We start from the raw sequence: 22,255 nt of genomic DNA, 5'->3' as shown, positions 1-22,255 counted from the left end.
ATGGGGAGGAGAGGAATGTCTTTGAGCCATCAAAGCCCTAAGATGCACGCTTCCAGAGATTTTCTTGTTAAATGAAACATGAACTCCTTATGGTTTAATCCACTGGTTTTCAAATTGTTCATTATTTGTAGTTGAATACACCTAACTGATGGGAAACAAACATAGGAACCAACACAACAGGGACAAAGCCCAGAGAACTGGCATCCAGATGTGCCCAGCAGAAGGAGACTCATGTCCCTCTACTCTTCACAAGGAGCAACATTAAATGGTGGTCTGAAGCCACCGCACGGCACACTAGCATTGCTGGGCACCTTTGTGCAGTTACTATACAGTCAGGGCACCCACCGTCCTCATTCTTAAATTTGTAACAGAGTCTCAAGAACACTTTAATCATCTTTATAAGCCACAAACTCAAGATTCTCTTGTAGTGTGATGATACCTGCCTGAGTTGGCTAAACTCTCCCTGTAATAATTAAGATTCAGATGCCAATGCTGAGCTGCTAATCATTTGAGTCTCACTTCCCCTTTTATCTGCAATATCTAAAAGCCCTGTTTTAGATCCTCCATGCATGTCCTTCTCAGTATGCTTACTTCGGGCTGGGTGCCATCATGTCTCATGCACACACTTTCCAAATCAACCAGTGCTCCCTAGGCTCCATGCATCACAGCAATCAGCTTTAGGGTTAATTAATCCTGGGAGTGACTTAAGCCACTTTAAAGAAAATCCAGGCAAATAGACAGAAATGCCTTTTTTTCTTGCTGAATTGTTTGTTTCAACTCCCTCACTGATATCGGACCTAATTATGCAATATCTTAGAAATAACACAAACATCTGCGATTTTATTTCTAAGCACATTTGAAAGACAAAGATTTCAATGTCCCGTGTGGTTTCCAGCAACATGATGGATCTCCTTGAGTCTAGGAGGTGGGAAGGGAGAAAGAAGAAGGAAAAAATAAACTCCTTTATTCAGATGGTAATGGAATTCAAAATATGTCCAACAACCGAAGGAGAAAGACCCAGGACATTTCATAATGCAGTTTTTAAGTTCTATACTGATTTTTCTTTTAAGAGATAAATCCTAAGGAAATCACCACCTCTTTTGGGATATGGGTAAAGTATGCCTACAGCACTGATTAGCTACATAACTTTTAATCTGGAAGGTTACTGATTTGTCTGACAACTCCCCTCCCATCCAGTCCTGTCTCTCTATTTTCTGAGTCAGCACACTCACTCTTAGAGGAGCCTGCATCTTGCAGAGCTGTCACTTCTATCAAACACAATGCCCTCAGGGTTTATGCTCATCATTAAAGAAAAGAAAAAAAACTTGTTAGAGTATTAGCCGGGCCCAGTGCAGCGCCGTTAAATTAATTTTTAGAGATGTATCTAGGTCATACATCTGCATGTTGCATATAAACACTCCAGCTAGTTACCTAGTATTTGCTTCTCTCTAAACTGTTGGGGCCACGCTTGATGGAGAATTTCCATTTATTTTGGCCCTGAGTGGAGGATGATTGTTACCCTTCAATGTAACCATAAAATAATTGTTATGGTCTTTCTAAAAGTTGGCTGCCACAAAAATATTTCCAACGATCTTTTTAGGGGACTAAAAAACATTAACATTCCTGTCTCTGTTAACTAGCAGTTCTTTATATAGAATCTTTTGATGCCCAAATCATTTATTAATTCTCTACATCTCATTTTATCTTCTGAGTAGAAAGAATGTACTTCATAAGGTCCCTTTAGAGGCAATGAAGTTTCGACACATAGCCAGAACAACAAAGTCACAATACACTGTCCTTTGGGTAGAAATTAAGCTTCATGGAGGAATAAAATAAGAAGTCAGTGTTTTGGTGGTGGGGAATAAAAAATATTTGAAGAATGTACAGTTCAAAGGATCTCTGTTAGAAAGACTCAGGAAATGAAAAGGCTAGTATACCCATTTCTCTCAATATGCTACCCTACCAATCCACAGCGTAACCAAAGCAGTCCACAATCGCTGAACCCAAACTTTGACCTTGTAAATGCCTATGATAATTTGTGTGCCATTTTAAGGACATGTGTTTCTTTGTGAAACTGAGATCACTTGATGGGTTCTAACACAGCCTTCTTAGGGCTGATGTCATGAAAATCTAAGGCACAGTAATCCAGGCGAGCACAGTCACATTGTCACCCCGTAAGAATTCAGAGAGAACCAGCCGTCAGGTCCAGAGATGGGCCTTCAGCAGACAGGTGAGAAAACCGAGACTGAAAAACAGAAAGAACCTGACTAGTCCCCTGGACATGCTCACTTTCTGTTCTTGTGGGACCTGTATAAGGAAAGACTTCCTAACTTACATCGTACTTATGGTAGCAGCCCTACAGAGCCAGGGAAAGATTTGCGGGCCCTTCATTGCAACCTGTAATGTTATTTGATCTGGTGCAAGCCAGGAGCACCCGTTATAACCTGTGCTTTCTTTTTTGAGAACTTAGAACCCCAGATAGGGCTTGGTAAGCGAGGGTGCAAGGTGGAACCCAGCACGGGAGAATTGCCCCGTAAAGGGCGCGGAGGGAGCAGGGGAGGGTGGTGTGCATAACACTATCCAAACTAAGTAGTAACGTAGGCAAGCGAATCATTGCAAGGGCCCTGACCACCTTTCTGATGACTGTTTGCACTGAGCTTTGGAAAGCATTACAGCTTCAGTCTGGAGGTCTGTAAGTCCCAGCAAAGTGGAATACTGACAATATGATCACATCAAGACGTAACTTGTAATTGCAAAGTCACTTTCGATTAGATCACTAGCACTTTTGTGACCCAATAATATGACATGATTAGGTCTGAAGCCAGCCCATGACCGTGCAGGACGATTGTGTGATTAACCGGGCTGACTCATGGGCACAGGGGTCATGGGCATCTGAAAGTCTGAGACCGCCTCTAGCAGAGTGGAGTAGAGCTCATTTCTATACATAGGAGAACCATGATAACTCCAAAAGATTTGATTGCCCGTTAGAAAAGAGACTATGTCCCCCTTGGTTAGAAATGTTTCTGGCATTAGGTAGTATAGGAAGGGGACGATTGTCGGAGTTTCTGACATCATTCTTCCTGCCATTGTCTGAAGGTTATGTGTTCATCGCTGGCAGATTTGGGGGAGGAGCATGGTGTGTGACATTCCTTCCCACATCTGCCACTTGCGCTCAACTGAGACACATTGGCTAATTCACTGCCTACCAACACAATCATTCCCCGTGTCAGGAAAAGCTAAGCAAACGAGGTCAGCTGGTGCAAGGGGTGCCCTAGACAGAGGCTTTATGAATGGGCTTTCCACCAAAGCTCTATATAGGCAATTTTAGTAGCATTATAAAGAATAGTTCTAAGGGAAAAGAATTGGGTCCTTAAGTAGAGTCCCCCAAACACGTCTGTTGGGTTACTTGGAGCCCTTATTAAAAATACAGGTGCCCGACAGAGCCCCAGATCATTATTATCAGCAAAGTTGGAAAACATGGCATCCTGGTGTACCTTTTTATAAGCCGGTTTGGCTTCTGGCATTGCCCATTAGCACAGCTGTACTAGATCGTTATTTCCATTCAAAAGTTTGTTTTCAAATGTTTGTAACTCCAGCAAACCTCCAGGGGATCTCTATGAATTAGAATGTAGGCATGAATGTCATTCCTTTGTCCAAGTGCAGCACTAGCCCTTGTCCAACTGGTCCAGAAATTCACCCAGAGGCCACTTCAGAGACACATGAGGCCTGCCTGTTTCCTGGCAGAGAACACATGAAAAACACACTGGGATATATGGAGAACGCAGAGGCATTGCCCAGTGCTGCATTCAAACCATGGCCACCTCATCCTGATTTGTTTATAACTAGAGTTCTCCCAGTGAGGTCACCAGCCCCAGCCTCAACATTATCCAAAAACTTGTTAGAAACGAAAATTCTCAAGCCCCACTCCAGACCTACTGAGTCAGAAGCTCTAGGATCCTAGCAATCCATTTTAACGAGCCCTCCAGGTGATGCTGATTTATTCTAAAGTTTGAGAACCACTAGTTTGAAAAAAAAAAAGTCCGTTTTCCCACCTATTTCAATACAGTGAAGCAGTAAGTATTTAACTAGTTAGGCCTCTCGAGCATTTCTTGAGATTTTTTTTTTCTAGATTTCAGTTAGAGGAAGGAGAAAAACCAAACAAACTTCATTTTCACATGATTGACATTCCTGCAAAGTAGACTTGATTTAAAGACATCAGAGTGAGATGGTCAGAAACTGAGCAGTGGGGAAAACAGAGGCAAGGCTGAGACCACCTCTAGACTTCATTACTTTGATCATTTACTTTCATAAGAGACAGTCACCTGATGAAGTCATCTTTTCCATACACTAAGGTCCAATCATACTGTAATGCCTTTTTCAGGTGCAACGGCTGCATAGTTTTTAAGTGTTTCATGTACACGATGCAATTTGATTTAGCAGCTCAGGTTATGAATGGCCACTCAGGCAAGTTGTCCAAGAGGTGAAAGAATGTCTTAAACCTAATGCTCAGTCATAACATATCTTCCATTATTCTTTGGGTACAGAGATGTAAATATGCCCTTACATATCCATCTTCTACATTTACAAGTATATGTAATAAATAAGAGTGTAAGATAGATGTATAAATACATTCTAGATGGAGAGAAATGAAAGTTGTATACGAGTAGGCTTTAAATGGACAACATCCATTATACATGCATACAAATACATAAGGAAAATGGTCATATGCAATACAATAAGCTCTATTTAATAATTCTCATATCAGTTTATAAAATGTAAAAGAACATAGTTAAATGAACAGGAATTGAAAGTGCATGATGGATGTGTCCCTCATAGCATTTAAATCTCTTCCACTTGATTAAAAATTCCTAGTTCCTCTTCACTGAATTGTTTAGAGTTTTTGAGCAGCCTCTGCCCTGATTAAAACAAATTAGCATCAAAGATCCCCTGTTGAATGAGAAATCATTAATTGAGAAACATGCAATGCTCCTTAATTACCTTTAGAACAGTGAGAGAACAAATAATCTCAGGTTCCAGAGGGACATGCCTGCTCTGTGCTCTGGACTCATTTCGTGTAGCTGCTGGAATAAAACTCAAGTTGCAAACACTATTGGGGAATATCAGTGCAAGCTTCGGTAAACACACTGTAGATTGTTTATCTAAAAGAAAAATATATAGATAATGACTAACAGGAAGAGAGGAACATGTTTTAGTTTATTATTTTGTTGAGAGTTTTAAAACTGTTTTACATATGCCAATATTGATTGAGGAATAATATGAGCTATTCTTTCAGATACAAATTTTAGTGCTTTGTGTAGAATATTTCATTTTCGTAATTACCTGATAAAACTTCAGATACTTCAGTATGGATGAGTAACTTTATCATTTAATGCTGGAACAGAAAGCACCTAAGTATTGAACTTCAGAGAATCCAGCTACACATGGAAATTCAAACCGTGATATGGCACCTCCTTCATTCATTCCTTTGAATACTGAGACAACAGTTACAGTAGCTTTGGCAGGCTGGTGAAATATGATAGATCTTTCCACCTATAAAATCTAGAAAACACTGAATGATGGCCCAGCATTTCCTAACAGCGTTAGGAAATCAAGTGTTATCATAATGTAAGGCGTATTATCCACAGTGCCATGTGCACAGCCTTCTGATAATGGCAGTGGTATGTATGGGATTGGATCTGAGGCTCTGAAAACTCTGAGTGTATTTCTCACAAGCACCCTGGAAGGAAGGAAGCAGTGTCCTCATTTTTCTACATGGGGTAAATAAAGCATGGTGAGGTCATTCAGCTAAGTATAGCATCTTGGTTTTATTCTAGTTTTTCCAGGTCTCCATGTTAACCCCTAGATCACACGTCCTCAACAGACTTTGAAAAAAATTGACAACACTGACTCACCTATCACCATTTCTTTGGATGTTTTTGGTTTATACAGACTGGTATATATAACATAAAGCACAAAACGCCCAAACGGTGCTGCCATTTGAGATTGATAGTACGCTTAGGTTAAGACCCAATTTTGGAAATTTGTACTTCATTTTTAATGACATGAAGTGATTTGTTTTATGAGTGGAATTAAACTTTATACCAACAGTCATAATAGGCCTCAAACTCTGTAGAAGTTATTAATCATTATTTTTTGTCCTATACTCCATCAGAATCATAAACCTGATGTTGCCATAATCTTTGCAAATATTAAATATTGTAAATAATCCCTTAGAAAGTAAATTATAAGGGAAATTATCAAGAATGCATTAAGAGTATCTATATTAAAAAAAAAACAGACAAAAAGAGAATATCTCTACAAGGTAATTTGTGCAGGAAGAAGAGGAAGAAGGAGAAGCCCCAGCAACAGGAGGAAGAGGAGGGGGAGGAGTGAGAGGAAGAGAAGGAGAATGGGAAGAAGAGGGAGAAGGTGATCGTTAATTGTATTCATGCAGTATGGAAGGATATAACCATGGTTATAACATTTTGATAGAGGAGTAAAATTGTTATTGTTTTTTTCCCAAGGGTTTTGGACATTCCACTTTAAGACAAAATAGTTCACAATTCACTAATGTGCAAAATGTAAGTGCAAATATATATATATATATTTGGATAAATATATATCCAAAATAAGAATTACCAATAAAAAGTTGACCGCAAACCATCCTCTGGTTATGGTTTAGAAAAGGAAAATCTGGTCCCTAAAACAGTGTACATTATGTGTAAAAGCACAAACACCACATCCTTAGGTCTTTACCAACGTCTAGTTGGTGGAGCTCATCATTGGGATGGCCTTCCGAGAAATCAGGTGATGCTATCAGGTAGATTTCCCTCACAGAAAGGTGGTTCTCTTTAACAGCCCACACGGATTGAATTTTTGCATTCCAAAGTCAAATTGGGGCTGTCACTTCAGAAATCAGCAAGAAGTGGGCACTGTATACTTAAACTTCGTTCCCTCTTCCCAGAGTCCCTCTGCACATCAATGTCTGGGGGACCACATTCTTTCATCCCCACCAGGCAGGGAGCTTCAAATGAACCCAGAGTTCTGACTGGAGCCAGGAAGACTCTTGATAAGTAGAATATCCTGCTTGCCATTATCTATTTGAGTTGCAAGGTAATCCATTTTGGGTTGAAATCAAATTGTTTTAAGCTGAGCTGTTATTTTTATTGGTGTCCTTCCAGCCGGCCTTCCTTTTAAGTGCCGTCGTATTTCAAACAAGCTGATCTGAAGGAAAAGACAACTGCTGCCAGCGTGCATCGTCACAAGGGAACGAAGATGTGCAAGACCTATTTTAGGTTATTTCTTTATTTTTCAAGCATCAATAGAGGTATGAGATGTTCGTTTACTGCTGGGGGAAAATGAGCTGACTAGTCACTGAAGGGTCAGGAAGGATGTGTGATGATGGGAAAGAAAATCTAACACAGTCTTTAGTATTTGCTGCAAAATTATCATTTAAAGTTGAGGAAGGTAATATTTGAAATATACTATACATGTAAAAAAAAAAATCCTGAAAAGCGCAAATCTGAATCACCAGGTAACATGTATCATTGGTTCCTACTGCAATTTGATTATTTGGGAGCTTTGGCACATATATATACTTTAGCGTTAGCAGGAAAACTTCAAGGGAAAATCATTGCTTGTGATTTACCGAATTTAACCTGAGCCTTTTCACAGTAAAAGTTGAACACATTTAACTCTGATGCACTTCCCGTTTCAACAACAAATACCCATCACAATACCTAGGTGAGACAGGTGAGCTTTTTTATCCTGGGTTTCTTAGAAATGGTTAAGACAAATGGCCGAAGGCATCAAAAAAAAATAGTTGTGATTTGAGTTTAGAGTGTGTCCTCACACAGGACTAAGTTAACTCAAAAGCACAAAATTTAAGATATCTTTCGGCAACCAGGGCTATAGACACACAAAGAACTGATATAAGAATTTGCCCACTAATGCTATTTTCCTAGGCGGATTTACAGGAGCGGGGTCTCCTATCTGACCATACACAGAGCCGATTTAAAGAAGCTTATGCTTAAACAGCTCTCTTGCCTGAGTGAAAATTTCACTTCTGCCAAAAATAAAATCGGTGAGAACTTTTGATGGTTAGCAGAAGACAGCAGTGGTCTTTGAGGGGGTTGGTTTCTTGCTCTATTAGGACTGCTCTACAACAAATCCTTGAATGGGGCAGAACGATTTCCTGGAGAAAGGGTGGGAGCCCCGGGAAGCAGAAAGGTCAGGCTCGGGGCAGGGGCCTGGGGGGCGGTACAGTTTACAAAAGCTCATCCAAACTTGGAATGTGGTCTCAGATTTGGAAAGCAAAATGCTAAGATTTGCTGCTTTCATTTGTAGGGGTGGAGAAAGTAGAGCTCAACAAAATCTTGGCTGCTCTGGCTATGGCAGGCACTGTCATGCTAAGCAGGCAGAGAAACCCATTCAGATTGGGTGGGAGGGGGAGAAAGGGCTGTGTGGTTCGCACAGAAGGAGTGGCAGCCCCTCACCTCAGCCCCTCACAGGTGACTTCTGCAAGGAAGCTTCTTCAGGGCAGAGAGAGATCAGTTTTGAGCTGAAATCTGCAAATCTGATAGCCATTGACTCATCATTAAAAAGCTGAAGAACATGTAAGAGGCTCAGATGTTCAGAGAAGCTCTTCCTTTTGTTTTAAAAGAATGGGGCTCCAAGATCCACTCGGTGCTCTGCCTGCTTTGGGCACATCTTTATTAGGACCTGTACCAAAGCTTCTCTGCCTGTTCTCAGGCTTCTGGGAGATGCTGACCAGACTGGGCATGTTTCTCAGGGTAGAGTGGGGCTCCTGATCTCAGCCTCTTACCTGGCCTGACCCCTGAGAGGTGTGATGGGGGGCTACCTGGAAGGAGACCACCAATCCACCCTCAGGGCACAGGTGGGGCCAGCTGCAGGGTTAGGTCCAAGACCCTGAGCCCAAGACGGTCATAGGTGCTTGGTCCTCCTGTTTGGGTTTCAGAGAGGAGAGATGTTTTGGATCCTCCCTGGCAGCTCCTGCTCAGTAATCCCGGACGGAGGCCCGGCAGAGCAATGTCACTAACATAAATTGAGGACCCAGATGGCCACATGGGGACAAAACCCAAAGCCTGCCAAAGAACAAGCAGACTTCTTAGAAAACTGCTCAGCTGTGCCATGATGCTACCAGTTTCAGAACGCGGACTGTTATTTTCAGGAAGAACAATGTTTGTAAACACAGAACACATGGCTGGGGCAGAGACCCTCAGTTAGAACTGGAATCCTGGCCACTCAGGCTCTTGTGGGCTTTGTTTCTATTCTCAGAAACATTCCAAGTGTGTTCAGCATGCCATTCAAAGAGAACATGTAGAAAAGGCCAGTGAAAATCAGGTGAAGAGGGGAAGAGAGAAAAGAGTGTTTTGAATGTGGAATTTGATAACACAATTTTATGACCCAGACTTTGATGGCTGAAGGTCTTTTTCAGGGGTTGAACTCATTGCCTGTGTGATTTTGGAAGGGTAAAAACAAAACAAAACAAAAAGCTGTATTTAGCAGTGAGTGTTGGAAGATCCGGTGTTTTTATTTCAGTAATTAAACTCTTGATTAATAGCACACTGTAGCATAAAATGTTGACTTTTCAAAGCAGGTTTGAACTTCTACACAATCTGTTTTAACACTGGCATGCACACCTGTGTACATATATACTGATATGGTTATAAGTCATAATTTTAAAAATTTGATCAAACTACACTGTTAAAGGTATAACATGGTGAAAACATGGCTGTAACACCAACCAGGTGGCTTGTATTCCCTGGAAAGTCATTTAAAGCATTTTGAATTAGTGATAACTTTGTTATTTAAAGAAATTCTTCTAACTGTAGATACAGGCAGCTCTTTGGCCTGTGACTCCCTCATTTGCCTAATGGTGAGAATCACTGAGGTGCTTAGTAAGCATATTAATCTCCAGGGTGTAATCCAGTCCTTCTGAGTCTTAATCTCTAGAGGTAAAAGTAGGAATCTGTACAAATTCTTATGATCAAGTAAGTTCCACTCACCGCAGTAAAATGTTAAATGGGCTTTGGAAGTCGACTTGTTCTTAAGTGTGTGCAGGAGAATTTGTTCATTTGATCAATTTTAATTTTTTAAACTCTTTTATATAAAACACTCTTCTAATCATAGTTTTATGTTTAATGAAAAAAAGATATGTACTCTGTACGACCAAATGTAAGGGCTAGTTTCTTCTTGCCTGATTGAATGTGAAAGTGACAAAGTTCCTGACTAATAGTCATCAAGCAGTCCTTTTAATAATATGCTATTAAAGTTGTATATATTTTGAAAGAGTCAAAGCATCTAATGACTCAACTATCAAAGTAGTTGTTTTAGAAATCTCTATACCCTAGAAATAGAGGAACTTAGGTTTGTTATAAAACTTTCACCTGCAAAAACCTACTTGACCTTCAGCTATGGTGAAATGATGGATGAAAAATTAATTAGATGGGTTCATAAAAGAGTTGGTAGAAAAAGAGTGGCCTGGGAGCTCCTCGATGGTCAGCTACCAGCTACACTGCAGGAAGGGCCTGCTGTGGGAGCTTTACGGTTATCACCTCTGGGCCCCCCACAGCTCTGCAAAGGTGGGCACCACCACTTCCCCTCACAGATGGAAAGTCTGATGCTTCTAGAGGTCAAAACTTGCCCAGCACCATGTGGCTTGAAGTTGATTCCAGCATTCGTTCTCAGGCCTGTCTGGCAGTCTACACTCTCAATGACCTTGGAGCAGAACAACAGCCATATAGTAACTGCTTCTGACAGAATTCCCCTAAAATGAGCTCTTGGGAAGCACAGCAAGTATTGATTTCACATTGAAATAGGTCCTATTGGAAGTTTTCCTGCTAAACATAACACAACAGTATGTGGTATACTCTTTCGGCCTATGTGCATCATTAAAAATAAATTTCTACTTAAAAGCAATTATGAAAATCACAATCCTCTTAAAATGTATTAAATTGGTGTAAGTATGTACATCTCCTTCAACAAGAATTCTCTAGTTGTCCAAATAGTGTCTGCAGGTAAAGTTTTAAATTTATTAATTTAGAGAGAGAGAGCACGAGTGGGAGGGGTAGAAGGAGGAGAGAGTCTCAAGCAGACTTCATACTGAGTGTGGAGCTGGATGCGGGGCTGGGTCTCATGACCCTGAAATCATAACCTGAGCTGACACGAAGAGTTGGACGCTTAACGACTGAGCCACCCAGGCGCCCCGCCCCCTAGGTACATTTTTAAAACTCCATTCTATTTAACAAAAGCTTTTCATACTTGAAAGAACAAGAAATCCTAAAATCCAAAGGACTTTTCAAAGTTACTCTAAACTGAAAGGTACAAAATTCCATTAAGATAAACTTTTCAAGGGAATCAGTCATTTAACTGTACACTTCTGGAAGAGTATTTGCATATACTTGTGAATTGATTTTAAAAAGTTAAAAAAAAAAAAGGAGCATCTAGATTTAAAGTGTTTGGGATATGGGGACAGAAAGAACGTGACACAGATTCAAAGTGATAATCTCCAAGGTCTTTTCAATCTACTTCACCTGAGGGTGAAGAATTTTACTGCCAGTAAAAAGCTTTGATAAGTTGAGAAGATATTGCATAATTAGTCACAGAGTTAGCAATATTTGGCCCAGACATATACAGTATGACTTTAACTTCACATTGCATGATGTCCTGTAATTCTCTAAAATTCAAATTTTCAAGTGTTGGGAACCCAGAGGGATTCAAGGTGGATGAAGCTTGGCGATTTTTTCATAGTAATACTGTTTGCTTGGTCTCTCCAAAAGTATAACTGAAATAAATTCTACATACAATTGTACACTTTCATGTTTTTGTTATATTAAGCCTTCTCTCATGACAATCGTTAGAGAATTAAAACAAATTGGGCAATCGTTTTATTTTTAAATGATTATATTTCTGTAGTCACCAGTTTTGTCGATTTATTTTTCCAGGAGAAAAATCAACATTTAAAGGGTTCAAAAAGAAGCTAATAAAATTACTTGATTGTTTTTAGGAGACATTTACAAACTTTGCTCACTTCTTTTTTTGAGAGAGAGAGAAAATATCACAGGGAGGCAAAAACAACCAGCTCCACTCCCGCCCCCCTCTCCCAAAAACCCACAGGCTATAGATAAAATTATTCTAAGAATTAGTCTTATTTTTAATGCATAGAAAATAGCAAAATTATCATGCCAACATAAGGAATATATACTATAATTAAGAAGTGCCTAATTATCAAAACAATGATAGTCATGGTTAGATGCAACCTAGCAATCTTATATACGATGCAACTACCTATTGTATGATCATTCCTGTTACATATTACATTCGATCCTCATCAAATGAAGCTATGTATAAATGGCATCATGAAATAAACATTGAATATCACAATAGGGTCATATTCTGCTACTGCACGACCACGGCATGCAAGTACTATGCATTAGCTGTAAACAGTAAAGTGTCATTACCTTCCAGAAATCCAAAGAACATGAAAAGTACATGTATCGTACTAAACGCCAATTGTATTTAAATGACTTTCAGAGTGAACAAAGCTAATTGTATGAAACAGCTTTGGATCTCTGTCACTGCTTTCTACATATATCCTGTAGTCACAAGATATAGCCAAACAAGATCTGTTAATGCTACAGAGTTCTAGTGAACCGTTGTCAACACTAGGACACAAATGATTCTCCGTTCCAATGCAAAAGCTGTTTTAAATCATTTTTCCTTTCTGCCATAATTCAGATTTTTGAATCATTAAGAATACACTAAATGTGGACAACGATGCACTTATTTTTTAAACTGGAAACTTTCTCTCGTGACACCAATGTATTCATGTCAGGAATAAGAATACTGTAGCTCCTTGCCAACAAATGCTTTTCTCTACTTATATTCTAAGTGGATAGTTGGCAAGAAGGAACCTGGATTGTATTAAAACTTGGGGGGGGGGTGTCACCTCTAAGATACTTTCCATATTTGTAAAAGGTAGATAAAATCTAGCAGCTAGGAGAGGAAGGCCAACAGAAGATGATCTGTTCTTACAGAAATGCAGATGGATCATTTAGGTCTGATCCAATGATTCCTAAGCAATTAAAAAAAATTACCACACTGGAGCTGAAGCTTGCACACTATAAAATAACTATTTCAGCTCTCTTCAGGTTTGGTATTGGAGGGTTTTTGGAAAGAGGGGAAAAATAGATTGCTGGGCAGGTTTTTCCATGCTCTATCAGCTCTGATAATGAGTTAGGCAGTTGGCGTGGACGACAGGAATGTCCTTTTCACTCAGAATTCTAATAAACCTCCTGTGAAGTTGCACATACCATCCATCCAAATGGACTCATTTTGGTCTGCGTTCCAGTTAGGTGGAAATAGTCACATTCTCAAACTGAGTGTGGACATGATATGGTCATGTGGAATATTTAAATACATTACCTATATCCTACTAAATCAAAACCTTGCTTTTACATTTACAGTGAGATAAAACAACATTTAAAGCCATTGCAATTTGTCCATTTCCTGTTCATATACAAGTGATTTAAGTTTGCTTATGAGGCAAAAACTGTACAATTCTCATCATTCAGGCATTATAAAATGTCTTTCTTTAAAGTCTTGGGATATAAACAGTTTGGTTTATATGAATTACATATTTTCCTTCTGCATTAAGAAACAATATACATCTTTTTCCAGAGTAATTTAATGTTATATATGATAAGCCTAAGAGAGTCGTAAAAACTGACTTTATCGCCCGTGACTGTCAATATCGTTACTTTCTTAAAAGTCACAAACGTTCTCTGGCCACTCGGGTCATTGCCCATTTGGAGGGAACTGTACTTGAGCCCTGGGACCATACAGAGATTTGCCTCCATAAAAACTGAGGCCATAGACCAGCCTCAATAGAAGTCATTTATAAAATCAAACATTTCAGAATATCCGGGAGAGTTTCTGTTTCTCAGACACAAGTTCCTTGACGTGTTGAGAGGTGATGTTTTCGATTTCGGACTCCTGAAGTCTTGTCTTTACTATCTGAAGGCTTCTGTTGTGAAATATCTATTAGGGCACTGGCGATTGCAAGGCCTGAAAGAAGAGGAAAAAATCATTCAAATATTTGGTTAGCCATTTCCAGGATACAGTGTCTTAGCACCGTATTTCTTATTGTTTGATATTTAGTCATCAAACATACAGCTGTTTACTAGAAGTTATCATGTAGCTTGTTATCATGTATCATGTAAAATGTTTCTCAACTGAGACATGATCTTCACACATGAAGAAGAACAAGGATCTAACAGTTAATTATCTGTCTGACCTTCGACAATCAAATTCAGTGTGTGACAAAAACATCACAACCAGCTTAGTTCCCACACCTTAGTTCCCACATCTGAATACAGGTTTGTTCTAGCTGTACACAGATTTTTCAGTGTTACTATTATTTTTGTAGAATACAAGCCAATGTATTAAGATTTTTCTAAAAATTTTGAGCAGTCTTAAAGAAAAATTGAGCCAATATTAATACATGATTATCAAGCAAAGTCCATGGTTTGCATTAATGTTCACTCTTTGTATTGTATATTTTATGGGTTTTGACAAATGCATAATGTCACATATTCAACATTAGAGTATCATACAGAGTAGTTTTGCTACTTTTAAAATCCCCTGTGCTTTACCAACTTATTCTTTTCCCGAGCCTCTGATAATGACTGATCGTTTTAAAAAGTCTCTAGTTTTGCCTTTTCCAGAATGTCATATAGTTGGAGACACATAGTTGGAATCATTGTAGATAGCCTTTTCAGATGGTCCTATTATTTTTTTAAAAGATTTTATTTATTTATTCATGAGAGACACAGAGAGAGAGAAAGAAAGAGAGGCAGAGACACAGGCAGAGGGAGAAGCAGGCTCCCCGCAGGGAGCCTGACAGGGGACTCGATCCTGGGTCTCCAGGATCAGGCCTTGGGCTGAAGGCAGCGCTAAACCACTGAGCCACCTGGGCTGAGCCACCTGGGCTGCCCCAGATGGTCTTATTTTGCTTAATAATATGCCTTTAAGTTCCATCATATCTTTTTTGGTTCAATGGTTCATTTATATTTGTTGCTAAATAATATTCCATTGTATGGATATGCCACAGTTTGTTTATCCATTCCCCTATTAAATTTTCACTGCTTTTAATTTTTGGGAATTATAAACAAGGCGGTATAGACATACGTTTCCAATTCACAAACAGCTTTGAAGGAAACTATCTAACTGTCTTCCATAGGGGCTGTGCTATTTTGCATTCCCACTGGCAATGAATGAGAGCTTCTCATTCATTGTACCACATCTTTGTCAGTATTTGGTGTTGGTGTGTGGGATTTTAGCCATTTGAATAGGTATGTAACTATAGCTTATGGTTGTTTTAATTTGCAATTCCATAGTAACATATGATGTTAAGCATCTTTTTCATAAGCTTACTTGTCAGATGTGTATTTTTTGAGGTATCTGTTGAGATCTTTTGCCCATTTTTTAAAAAGATTTTATTTATTTATTCATGAGAGACACAGAAAGAGAGAGACAGAGACACAGGCAGAGGCAGAAGCAGGCTCCATGCAGGGAGCCCCATGTGGGACGTGATCCTGGAACTCCAGGATCATGCCCTGAGCAGAAGGCAGACGCTCAACTGCTGAGCCACCCAGGCATCCCCTTTTGCCCATTTTTAATTGAACTGTTTCTTTTCTTATTGTTGAGTTTTAAGAGACTTCATTTACATTTTAGATACCAGTCTCTTTCAGATCTGTGTTTTGCAAGTATTTTCTACAAATCTGTGGTCTGTCTTTTCATTCTCTTTTTTCCTCAAGTGTTTTTAAGAAGAAAACACCCAGGCACAGAGTTGTGTTATGTATAAGCAGACATGGAAGAAAGTTTGATATTTTTTAAACAGGAAAAAAACCTTGAGTATTAGCAGCAGCTATCAGCACAAAAGTGGATCTCTAGCTATCATAGGGAATTTAAAGAATACTATTTTGTTACATCATTTTGTCTACTGATTGACAAGAACATTAGTAAGATGTTCATAGATAGTCAAGACTTTTCTTAATTTGTACAAGCAATGGTCTAGCCAGATACTTTGGTGTATCATAAGCATACATGAATCATTTTAGTTTCTGTTCAGTCTCATGTAATTCTTGAGTAAAACAAAATGTGACAAGTCACCATGCTAAACCAAGAGACCAGTCTGCTTGCTTTAAGGAGGTCACTAAAGAACTTTTGGTTCATTTTCCCATCTCCTGGGTCTTGGAGACTTGAACTTGAAAGTTGAATCAAACCCTGAGCCCTGCAGACATCTCCTCAATGTGCTGCTCTTAAGAAGAAGCCTCACTTTTGGATCTTAAACTATGTAAGATACCATTGAATTATTTTACTCCTGTGGGTCAATTTAGGGTAAGACTTAAAGACGATCTGGCAAGAACAGAACTCGAAAGGCTTATGAACAGAAAGAAATACCAGTGGAAGGAAACAGATAGTGTAAGAGGAGGGTCAACCAGCCTAGGACAGCACTGCAGAAGTCAAGGGATGCCAGGGTTCAGGAGTCGGCCAAGAGCATCAAATGGGCCAGCAGTGAGGCTGAATGCAGAGACCATCAGATCTTTCTCAAAGAAGATTCAGCTGGCCTTTGAGTCATTTCCATACCTAACTGAGGAAGGAGATCTGAAAGTTAAGCAAGGAATGGGGTGAGAAAAAAATGTGGCAACATATATAAGTTCCATGTCTCAGCCATTTGGCCCTGGGAAGAGGTAAGTGAGCTGGTACACAGGGGAGGCAACAGGTCAGATGAGATATATGGGAATACATAGGATTATCTGAGTACATCTATTTTTTAAAGGAAAAAAGGAGTTTTATGTACATGTGAAAACAGAAGAGAAAGTATTTGTGGGAAGGAGAAATTAATGATGTGAGGGAGGAAAAGGATTAAAAAGTTAGAGTAATCACTGGCCAGGCTGATAATCTTAGATATTTACCTTTTAAGGATTCCTATTAAATAATCTGCTCTTTCAGGATACAGATAATTATTCTGAATTACTTAGAGATAATGCAAGTTCAAAGGTTCAAAGTTTAAATAAAAATTGCTTTCTTGGTCTTGGAAGAGCATATATGAACTCCTGAAGTGTCCAACATAGAAGTTTCAACCACTTATTCTGCTGTAGGAAGTAATTAGTTCATTATTTTCTTCAAAGGAGGGAGCTGAAGTACATGTTTAAAAAAAAAAAAAAGACTTCACAGTACATGGTTGTGCTAACAAAAAGTTCAGTTCAGGCAGACTTTAAGTTTCCACAGATCTCTTGGCATACTTCTGTTATAATTCACAACCTTCTGTTATTTCATTCCTGGCACTCTCTTATCCAGAGACAGCCAAATGTGACAAAGAATATATGTCTCTTTTAATGCAGACAGAGACCACTTACACTAATTGCAATGATCACAGCATCTAAATATGAAATCATGTTATTCATTAAACTACTGCATGATCCAGTCCAAAGAAGCTCTGAAAAACCATGCTTTTCCATTTACCTGTGGCTGCAAATGTTGTTTTCCTTACAGAAGATATAAGGATTCAGGAGAGAAGCAAACAGTTTGAGATGCCCAAACAGGAAGTTCCATGCTAATCAGAAACTGCCACTGTGCCTTTGTATTTCAGGGTTTTTGAAATCCAAAGCTTAATTAAAGTAGTGTCTCTCACAAATATCCTGGGTTCACTAGTGAATTTTAAGCTTGGAAACACATCCAGTTGAAAATAATAAGCCATAGACCATATTTCAGTCCTTAATTTATAAGTAAAATCACAAATCATGCTTATTTTTAATTTGACAAATTTTTGTTCTTTCTTATGGAAATGGAACTATCAGCTACACTTACAGATTCTGCATAAATGGCAATATGTACCTAGGAACCTTGGGTTCCTACAGGCAGTGATATTTGAGTGTCCCCCAGGTGTGCTCACAGAGGATGCTCCGAGGGCCACGTGCCCAGCACTCATCCTCTGGATGGGCCAAACGATGTTTTTGTTTAGATTTAAGCTTGGGTCCTTTACAGGACTACACAGCTGTGGCACACCATGAGTTGCTCCTTTTTACAATCTTGTAATTTAATTATGAACGGCATAATAATCATAATAACTGCATGTACGTTCATGTAAAATTGTGTAAGTTTTTATTACTATTTTTGCATTTCTTCATATTATACTATAGGGAGAACTCTAAAACAACAGCCCAGAAATTGCTAGTCCCCAGTCAATCTACAAGAAAGAGGCCCTGGACAGAAGAGTAAAAGGAGAAACCAGGTCCCAGTCTTCCCAAAGTGTCTAGTGTGTGGAAGACTCTTTTATTTTATTTTATTTTTTTATTTTTATTTATTTGTGATAGTCACAGAGAGAGGGAGAGAGGCAGAGACATAGGCAGAGGGAGAAGCAGGCTCCATGCACCGGGAGCCCGACATGGGATTCGATCCCGGGTCTCCAGGATCGCGCCCTGGGCCAAAGGCAGGCGCCAAACCGCTGCGCCACCCAGGGATCCCAGAAGACTCTTTTAAAAAGAAAGAGAGGATTGAGAAATTAAAATAGTTTCTATCCTTGCCCTTTAGTATACTTTATTGTAGGGAATCTTAATTGATAAAAAGAAAAGTTGTCAGTAGCTCTTTAAGAAAAACAGTATTATTCCCCTCTGCGTATAACATGTATATGCTGGTAAGAGACTATATAAATAGGAAACAGCCAGACCATGACATAAAAATAGAACTCTGGCCCACACCTGCAGCAACATGCTCAGGAAATCATCTCTATCTCCAATAACCAGAGTAGGAAGCCAGCCTGCATGTCAGGTTTGGGGGAGGTCAGGCTGCTATCTCTAGTAACAATCCAGGAAGTCAAACAATTGCCCCTGTAACAATGGGTCCCATCCAGTCAACGTGATTAATAACTGACAAAGTCCCTAATTTTTGTCCCTACTTCTAACTCAGGACCAACCAGAGAAAGGCAAATACGCACCCCTAACCAATCATATAGGGCACGCTGTTTCTAGTTAACCTGATTTTAGCTTTCCTGTGCCAGTGGCTTCCAATCAGGGCATACCTGAAGCCTTCTCTTTGTTCCACTATGTCCCACACATTTGTCTTTTTTTAAGTGTCTGGCAAACACAAACACACAATGATGGAGGACTCCATTGCTAGAATAAGTTCTGAATAAATAGCTTTCATGTTATTTGGTTGGTCTGGGTTTATTTTCACACTGGTAATGAAGAGATAAAGGTAGCTTGAGATCTTTCCCGGATTTTTTTTTAATGCATCAATAAAATAAAAACAACTTAAAAAAAAGTTATCCATATTGCCCTTTGAGGGACTTTCTCCTCCTTTAGATTTCCCTGGGAAATTTGTCCCCCAGGGAGACGTTTTCCGGTGACGACCCCACCCTCCTGGTGCCATTGGAGGAAGCACTTCCTGCCAATAGGATGCGGTGCAGTGGCACAGGCTGCCTGCAGTTTGAGTTCCATTAAAATCAGGTCACTCTAGAAGATCATTTTTCAAAACGTCACACAAATCATCTGATGAAATCCACTTATTGTGTTCTCTAGGCCTACCATAGTTCCTTGTTATCAAAGCAATACAATTAACTGGGGGAACAATTCATTATTTTAGACTGGTGGTCTAAAGGAATTTCATTTACCATGTCAAGATGATGCACAGACGCTGCAGGCTAGCAGAATTTACATCAAAATATGCCGGTAGATTCAATAAAAATGCTGGGGTTTAAATATTTATTATAAGCTTTACCTTTTTGCACTTTTAGTTCTTAAATACCAGACACTATGACATTTAGATTATTTAAATATGAATTATACACCTCAGAAGAAAGAAAGAACCATCTTCTGTTTCCTATTCCATTTGCCATGGCCTTGTGGTGTTTTCAACTATCCCCTGCTAACGTGGACAATCCCCAGTGGCTGCTCTGGATTACCCAGGGCAGGGAAGGCTGTGAAGGAAGCAGACCCCTTTGGGACCATGCAGTTTTCCTTCAGAACAGGGGCACAATTTAGTAGCTACTGGTTTGAATGCCAAGAGCCACCAAAGAGATTTAGTAATAAGTAGGAGATATACCAAAATCAGACTTTTACCCGGATTCTTAGAAAAAGACCTACTACTTCTTCCTAAAATTAAGAACTTTGGTTCTCAATGAACACGTGCAGACATGCCCTAAAAGAAAGCAACAGAAATGACTAACAGCTACATATTTAAATGATAAATATATCTTTTTAAACCACTAAATTTGCAATGAAAACCACCAAGGAGAAACATTAGGAGTTGAGTTATCTTTAGTAAAACTCTAGTTTTTCCTAATGGAAGTGAAATGGTATTAGTAGACTCCAGCAGTAACAATGTAATCATAAAATTACTGATGTGTGGGTTTTTTTACAATTATGCAGAACAATTAATAAGTACAGTAATAAAATACTGCACATCAAGTGAAATTGCCTTGGAAAGAACACTCTCACTTTATATACAAACATAGCACTTCCATTTTACATTTGAACAAAGCCTCCGAAAAGTCATTCATTTTGAAACGCTCTCCTCCCAAGTCTGTGTAAAAGCAGGCACCACTATATATTTTAATTTTCCAGGAAAACAGCTTCATTAGGCGTGAAAGGTTAATTGCAGGTTTAAGTGGAGCTCAGGGAACGGTGCAGGGTCTGCAGTGAATTACATAGTCTGCTTCAGGACGACTTGAATGAACGCTGTAAACTGTTTGCCCTGCTGAAATGTTTTACTACCTCATTTACTATCTGTCTTCTTTTACGGCTTGTATTTGTAGTTCTTCTAAACCTTTAATGGCTACAGTTTTATTTCACTGTAATCAGATTTAAATGGAAATACCATGCTGGGATGTTTAAATGTTTTCCCTCTGATTGTATACAGCTACATACTACTGATCAGAGTCCTGGCTATCCTTCACATGATTAAGAAAGTGACTTTGGGAAACTTTGGTGTTACATAGACTCTAGCTATTGTGCAGGCTTAATTTAGCATTCAGTCTGGCCACCCTTGCCAATACGCAACTAGGGCTGGATGCATAATTAGAAAATATGCATTTCCATTTTAATTTATCTGTTGGAAGGCCAGGGCAACTGAAGTCATTATTAGGCAAAACTCCAAAGGTTACATTGTTGAACCAAAATTGAAATACTTCAAATAGTGAAAACATTGGAATGACAAATGGACTAGTCATATTCGTCTGAGAGTTTAAAGAAATGTTTCCCTTCATCTACTCAAAACCAATGACAACTGCAGATGTCAGTGTTTAAATAAAAATGATAACTGTATTCTGGTTATACTATTTTGTTTGGCCTTTAACACATCATAACATTTTAAAGTTTGATTTAAAGACACACTGTATAAGCTTTATGAAATGTAACCCTACAGATGCCAACACAGATGCCACCTTGTATAACATTGCCAAGTACTCCCTAAATTGTATATGGACTGTTCTCTGATTGGTTAGAATGTGCTGAGTAAATCATGGTTATTACTGTCTCAAGGCATTGTTTAATGCAAATCCTCATGCTTTTTTAAAAAGTAAAGTTTCTTTTATATCTTACTAGTTCCAATTTTAATTACATGTAAAAAAATTGTGCTGATTCATTAAAAAAATATATATATATATATTTTATTTAGAGCCACAAACATGACAAGAATCAGCCTTGCAGCTTCTCTTCCACATTGTTAAGTAAATTTCCAATTGAGAATTCCCTTATCCTAAGCTACCTGGGGAAATATTTTCTAGTATTCTCTTCTTTCAATTAAGGAAATCTGAAAAATGATAATTTTTATTTTAAGTCCCAATCACCTTTAAATTAATTAAAATGTTTACTGATCATTCATTGTAAAGATCAAACTGTGGCAATATTATAATCATATCTTATTTTTCATTTGGTAGAGACATTGTATTTTAGCATTTCCAGTACTAAAATGTCATTGATTGCTTTAAATTAAGTGAGACTATATGTGAAAACATTTATAAAGTTAAATGTATTACACAAAGCTAATTAATAATTTTAATTAAAAAAAATCAGCTACTACTACTACTAGTAAGAAATCACAATCAAATTACAAATGTCCAGAAAACTCCAAAATCCTAAGTATCAAGAAAGTGTCTGAAGAGCAAATCACGTCACTCAACTATTATTTCTTGAGTGTCTACTATATGTTCCAGGCACCACACTGAGTCCCT

The 22,255-nt window shown here is 38.7% G+C and overlaps 1 protein-coding gene across 1 annotated transcript in view; it reads right to left on the bottom strand.

The window, feature by feature from the left end:
* Nucleotides 1–11,907: 11,907 nt before the first annotated feature.
* The window catches only part of ATRNL1 (attractin like 1), a 779,330-nt gene continuing 768,982 nt past the window's right edge, over nucleotides 11,908–22,255 (bottom strand). Inside the window, exon 29 of the mRNA XM_025467337.3 lies at nucleotides 11,908–14,088. Coding sequence (XP_025323122.1) covers nucleotides 13,964–14,088 — 125 coding nt within the window. The 3' untranslated portion in view covers nucleotides 11,908–13,963. The remainder of the gene's footprint in view (nucleotides 14,089–22,255) is intronic.

This window comes from Canis lupus, chromosome 28 (assembly GCF_003254725.2).
Source record: "Canis lupus dingo isolate Sandy chromosome 28, ASM325472v2, whole genome shotgun sequence".
NCBI classification, from domain to species: Eukaryota; Metazoa; Chordata; class Mammalia; order Carnivora; family Canidae; genus Canis; species Canis lupus.
Note: the sequence above shows the minus strand (reverse complement) of the source record. Positions and strands in the feature narration are given on the sequence as shown.